This window comes from Marmota marmota, unplaced genomic scaffold, assembly GCF_001458135.2.
Source record: "Marmota marmota marmota unplaced genomic scaffold, marMar, whole genome shotgun sequence".
In the NCBI taxonomy this organism is placed as follows: domain Eukaryota; kingdom Metazoa; phylum Chordata; class Mammalia; order Rodentia; family Sciuridae; genus Marmota; species Marmota marmota.
The window spans coordinates 13154059-13160315 of NW_026000206.1; the positions used below are offsets into that span (position 1 = coordinate 13154059).

A 6257-nucleotide genomic window follows, 5' to 3' on the forward strand; every position below is an offset into this window, starting at 1 on the left:
TGCCAGCTTGGGAGGCAAAGGCAGGAGGATCGTGAGTTCAAAGCCAGCCTCAGCAAAAGCGAGGAGCTAAGCAACACAGTGAGACCCTGTCAAAGTACGAAATAGGGCTGGGGATGTAGCTCAGTGGTTGAGTGCCCCTGAGTACAATCCCTGGTACCCCCGCCTCTCCCGAAAAAAATAATTGGTTACAGAGGGATAAATAAGCTAGCTCATCACTCTCAGTTCAGCAGATCTGCATCAGCTCTGGGCTGCCTGGCACTCTCCAGGGCCCTGTAGGGTGGTTTATATGCCCTTGGCCAGTGCACAGATGCCTACAAGGTGGCTAAGTTGCTGTGCGGACCCCAACTCCACTGGAATGGGCCCTGGATGCTTGTTTTCCTCGTGAGTAGCTTTCAGGATTACTTAGAAATCACTAAAACTGAACCATAAAACTTGGTCCTGGCTGGCCCTATGCCACTCAGAGACCTAAGATTTGGAAACAGAATAGAAGGGCCTTGAGAAGCAGCAGCCTGATGCAGCCCATGGGGGACATTGGCTGCTGAAGACCTATCCCAACCCTGGTTCCTTTGCTCTGTATATTTAGAGACCACGGGAGGGTCTGCCACTTGAGAATTTGGGCTTCAGTTTAAATAGTTCAGGCCCCAGGGCGGGTGGACAAGCACAGGCACCTGAGAAAGGCAGGCACCTTCCCTTTCTCCGGCCTGGTCTCCAAGAACTGGGATCATTCCTCATTAAACCCACGGTGAGTTCCCATTTTCTCAGAGACACAGGAAGAGTGTCTAATGGACACCATAGGGAATTTCATGCAATATTATCTTTATAACTTCCAGGTGTTTGAATTGAAGTATAAACACCCATGAAGTCTGTAGGACTGTGGTGTTTCTCCTATGCTGCAGTCCTGATGAGCAGAGTTGATCCTTCCCCTCCTGCAATCTGATCCACCTGATCAGCCCAGTGCCATCAGCAGAGGCCTGTGGGGAGAGGGGATTCCTCATGGTCTAGGCCCACTGCACCCTTGGCCATCCAGTCCTGTCTTCAGCTGCAAGTCAGGACACGGTTGGGGGTTGGGGGGGGGGAACTTCCCACTACTCCTGCTGTGACTCCAGGGAATCTGTGGACAAGCTCTCAGCAAGCTCAGCTTAACCCTCCAGTCTGTGGCTGCAGTTTACAAAGAAACCAGCTGTGGGTTTTCCAGAGTCTCTGTGCTGTGTGGCAGGGCTGGTGGACCTACTGGGGTAGCTCTTCAGAGCGGGTCAGATTGTTCATCTTCTTCATGTAAAGAGAGCTGTGCCCACCTCATCAAGGAGCTCAGTGCCTTGCAAACAAAGGGTGACCAGCGGGGACCTGGGGACCTGGCCTCGACGCGCTAGAACAAGGCCTTTTGGATCCACCCGCGCCCCCCCATCCACCATCGCAGGGAGTTCTTCCTCTTCCCTGCAAGCGGTGGGGGGATGGGGCACAGCTCGGCTGAGGTTGTGGAGCAGCCTAGCAGCAGCATCCTGCCCAGTGCTTGTCCTCGAGGCATGTCCCCAAGCCCAGCAGGCCCACTCGCCCCGCCGCCCCCCCCCCATTGCTGTCCCTGGCACCACTAACGTGCCCATGCTCCCACCGCAGCGGGTGATCAGCTTCAAGCTCCCTGAATCAATTACAAATTGCCTGAAATAAGTGCAAAAGTTTCCATCCATAATGACGTGAGAATCTAATTAGAGTGTCAGTATTTGTTTCCAGTAGTCCTGGCATCAAACTATTTTAATTTCTTTGAGAAGTAGTTCCTTGGTGTGTCCCAGAATAATCTTGCAAGTGGACAAGGCTACCTGGAGGAAACTGGACTTCAGAGCCAGAGGTGGGTCCAGGGAGCAAGCCTCAGAGTACTTTGGCAGCTGCTTTATTCCAAGTAGTAAGATCTATTTTGGTCCATTTTGAGGGTACAGAATAAAGTCCATTACCTTTCAGCAAACAGTTTAGTACTAACATGATTCTTAGAAACTTGAAATCTTTGTAAGATACCCACAAATAGGCTTCAGGCATTAAATATAACATCGCATTAGCAACAAAAACGAAAAACTAAACAACAGCAACAAAAAGGCAACACCGAAATGCCGAGGGTACCAGGAACAGGGACTCAGCGCAGGCCAGTCTTCCGTGGACTGTGGCACAGGCGGAGCCGGACCAGCCGTGTCCCTCCTGAAGGTCAAGGCCATCCCTCCCGCCATGCGGCTCCGGGTCGGATTCTCACACCCACGCCTAAGTCAGGGAGTACACGCTGTAGGCCGTGGCTGGCCCTGCGAGGAGCCCGGACACCTGGGGAAGGGCTCCTGCCGGGCCACCGAATGCGCTGGAGCCGTGCAGCGGGGCGCCCAGAGGGAAGGGCAGGGCGAACGAGGGCAGCGACGGCTTGGCCGCCAGCTTCAGCTTCTCCAGCTCGGCCTCCTGCAGCCGCTTGGCCTTAGCCCTACGGTTCTGAAACCAGATCTTCACCTGCGTGTCGGTGAGGCTCAGGGTGCTGGAGAACTCGGCGCGCTCAGCGATGGACAAGTACTGTTTCTGGTGGAACTTGCACTCCAGCGCCAGCAGCTGCGAGGTAGTGAAGGGCGTCCGCGGCTTGCGGTTGTTCTTGTGTTTTCGGAGGATGCAGGGTGCCGGGCTGGGGGCTCCTGAAAGGAAAGAGAAGTATAAAAAGGGCCCACAAACGCTGGCGCTAGGTCATTGTCCTGACACTGCCAGACCCCTGCAAAGGCCGGTTGTTGGCGCAAGTTCCCATTCATGACTGGGCCCTTGGAGACCCCAAAGGCAGCTGGGGCAAGCGAAGGAAGGGCGGGGAAGCGGCGGGGCAAAGGTGGCTCCCTGTGGATTCGGGCTTTGCTCTTCAACCCACAGCCCCTCACCCCAGGGAAGATTAGGACTCTATCCACTTGGAAAAAGCGGGAGGCTCGGACTGGAGACCGTGGCCGGAAATGAGTGGGGCATGGGGCCGACAGCGAGTGCTTCAGTCGGAGAGTCCTGGAGAGGAAAAGCCTTGGGTTGTGGACAGGACCGAAGCCTGCCTGGAGTGGGATGCAGGAGTAGCTGCTGGGCCTGGACGCGCTGCAGGGCTCCGGTGGGCAATTTTCTTTCTTTGCGCTTAGGCTGGGCGCGTTTGTGGCTATTACTTTGTAAGTTATGAGCGACAGCGCCCTTTCCGCCCTGGTTTTCATCCAGGCTGGTCGGGCGCTACTCAGGACCGGGGACCGCGAGGCTGGGCACTTACGTAGGGGGCACGCAAGGGCAGCAGGCGGGACCCAGGCCCGGGTCTCTACGGCGCCTAGCGGCTTCTCCTCCCCTGGCTCTGTAGGCTCGGAGTCTGGCCCGCGCTCTGCCTCCAGCAGTGACTCGACGCTGAAGGGCAGGGGACCTGAGGCCGCGCCGCCCCCACCGCGTGCCCTGAGCGCAGCGGTGTTCATCCCGAGCGACGTGGGTGCCATGCGTGGGACGGTGGGTGCGGGGACTGTCGCACAGTGCGCGCGGGACGCAGAAGCAGCTTGCCGCACCACTGCCCGGGGCTCCGCGGCGCCCCCGCCCTCTGTACCCTATAAAAAGGTGGTGCCGCTTTCATGAGCCGCTGTCCAATCGTCGCGGCGGCTGATATGCGGGCCTCGGCGCGGGTTGGCTTTGCTAAAGAGGAGGCGGGAAAAACAGGGAGGGGCAGGGCCGCTGCTTGGGACCTCTGGGCCCCGGCCCAGAACCGCTTGGCTACACTGGTGCGGAACTCGCCGCGCTGGATGAACTCTGTCCGAGATTTGCCCGCGCTTCTCCTGCCCAGAAGGCTGCGGGGACGCTCCCGCAACGCTTTGAGCCGTACCCAGTCCCCCTGAGCTGAGGAACCAACAACGGGCGCGGCGGCATGGTGGAGCTGCGGCCTGGGCATGGGCCGGTGTCCTTGCGCGGATTCCGGGCGATATAGACTGCGCCTCTGGCAGTCCTTGAGTGGCTCCAGGGATGCTCTTCCCAAACGTCCCAGCCCTCGCTCGGGAGCAGAACTTTCGTCGTGTGCCTGCTTCGACCATGGCTCTCTGTGTGCATCCTGGGGGTCGCATGGGAGGAACACTGCTCTCGGACTGGTGACTCTCTGCTTCTGTTTCTTTGGAGCCGAGCCATGGAGTCCAGGCTCTGAGCGGCTCCTCCGGCTCCTGGATCCGCCAAGCATACTCTCGGGGAGTTGCTGCCCCTAGGCTTGCCTGTGCGTCCTAGGGACGGCGTGGCGCATTGCAGGGCTATGGGGCACAGACCCACCAGGACGTGAAAGGGTAGACCTCGCACTGGCCTCAGATGCCGGCTTGCAAGGCTTGGCGCCCGGGGCTGCTAGGAGCCAGAGTTCACAGCTGGGTGCTGGGTTTTCGGCTCGCTGTCCGCCTGTCCCGCTCTACATTGCAGATAGTTTTGGCTGACCTGCGATAAGGCCCCAGAGAGGGTGTCTGGTGGGTGGGAACAGCCAGGGTCACTCCTTGAGGCTTCGGAGGAGGAACCTAGTGGGGACTGCATCCCAGCTCTGCAAGAAAGGAGGCTTGGCCTGATACAGACTGCACCTGTGGATTCCTTTTCCAAAACTAGACTGAGCTTCCGGTTTAAAGAGCTCCTGTGCTACTTGGAAGCCAGGCTGTTTTAGAATATTTCATAAGTTGGTTTGGGATGCTGACCTATGTCTGATTAGTATCCTAGAATGTAGAAACAACTAAATTAATCTATTTATTTATGAAAAACCAAAGTTGCCTTAAGACCATTCTGGGGCAGTTTAATTGTCCAGCTCACCCAGAGAAAGAAGTTAGGTTTTTCTTCATGTAGGTGTAGAAAGTACCAGAAACCCCCCAGAGGGCTCCCAGCTGCCTATGTTGCCTGGCAGAGGACAGAGCAGCCCTTCCTGCTCCAGACTCTCCACTGTGATGGAGATGGTCTGAATTGACTGGCGATGACTGCATCATTGAAGCACTTTCTCTGAAGGCCTCTCTCTGGTTTTTTACTAGGCAGCTCACAGGAGTGTTCAACCCCGAATTCTAATAAGGATGAGTGCCAGCTGGTCTGGGCCTGCCCCTGCCAGGGGATGCCACAAAGGTGGCCTCTTGGTGGAGAAAGCAGGAGCTTGGCTGGGGTCCACGCTGGGCACAAGTGGGCTCAACAGGATTCTTTCCTGCCAACTTGTGGAATGGTGCTTCTTGGGTTCCTCACCTTGTCCCCACCTCCCAGTGGGTGTCCATGCTGGCATCTCTTCTGGTAGCCCTGCCCTGTGCAGCAAGACTGGCTCCTGCCTGGCTCTGTGGGCTCCCGGTAGGACACAGAGGAGGGAGGGGACAGTGCATGAAGGCCTAGGTCCCAACATAGTACACACAGCCCCCTTCAGCCTGGCTGGCAGAGGGCCTGGGTGGGGGGCAGTACTGGAATGAAATGGGACCCCTTTTTCAACATGGCAGCTTTGGATACAGAAATCCAAGTCCCCTGTATGAAGGATCCTGGACACTGCTCTGGCCACTGGAAGGGACAACAATGCCCATGGACACCGGGCATCCCTGAAGTTCACCAGCAGGGCTGTGTGTGGACAGATAGGAAATAGCACAGCCCTCGCAGCAAAGGGACCCCTTCCAGGTGTGCTCTAGAATGGAGGCAGACCCTGAGGCTGCCCTCATCCTCTCTGGCTGATGCCTTCCCAGTCTGATGGCACCATTTCCTCCCTGTGTTTGGGAGTGCTGATGGCTTAGAGAAAGGTGAATGCAGACCGGAGTCAGAAGGGTTTTCTGGAATAGGGATAGAATTTATGAGGCTGGATTTCATTGTAGGGTTTACTGTCACATTTGGAACTTGGCAGGACTAAAGAGACTGTTTCTTCTCTCAGCTTCGACTGAGACTGCACAGTTTAGGCCTTGCTAAGTTGAGCCAGAAGATCCCATGTGGTGGAGGCCACCCCCACTGTTACAGAAGGTGACATGGCCCCTCTCGGATAACTGGGTTGGGTTCAGCCAGCCTGCAGACTCTTCCTGCTGTCTGGCTGCCAGTGTGTGGACCTTGTACAGGCAGCTACCTCCCGTGTCTCATACCAGAGCAGAGTCATCCACTCCAGCGTTTTCCAAAGTCTCCCTTCCCAGACACTGGTCTTCAGGGAACCACAGGGAAAAGCCAAGTTGGAAAACCTCACATCTCTGCCTTATCCTTGTCCTGGTCAGTCATGTGTCAGTTGTGGCCCTAGATGTGGCCCTGTCCTGGGAGGGCAGCTCTCCTCCCCAATAACATTT

The 6257-nt window shown here is 56.7% G+C and overlaps 1 protein-coding gene across 1 annotated transcript; it reads right to left on the reverse strand.

Moving 5' to 3' along the window:
• Positions 1-1869: 1869 nt before the first annotated feature.
• Positions 1870-3570, reverse strand: Ventx (VENT homeobox). Its single transcript, XM_015498479.2, has 2 exons — positions 3248-3570; positions 1870-2654 (listed from the first exon to the last, which is right to left on the reverse strand). Exons 1-2 carry the CDS (start codon positions 3459-3461, stop codon positions 2245-2247), a joined length of 624 nt encoding a protein of 207 aa, XP_015353965.1. The 5' UTR covers positions 3462-3570; the 3' UTR covers positions 1870-2244.
• Positions 3571-6257: the final 2687 nt, after the last annotated feature.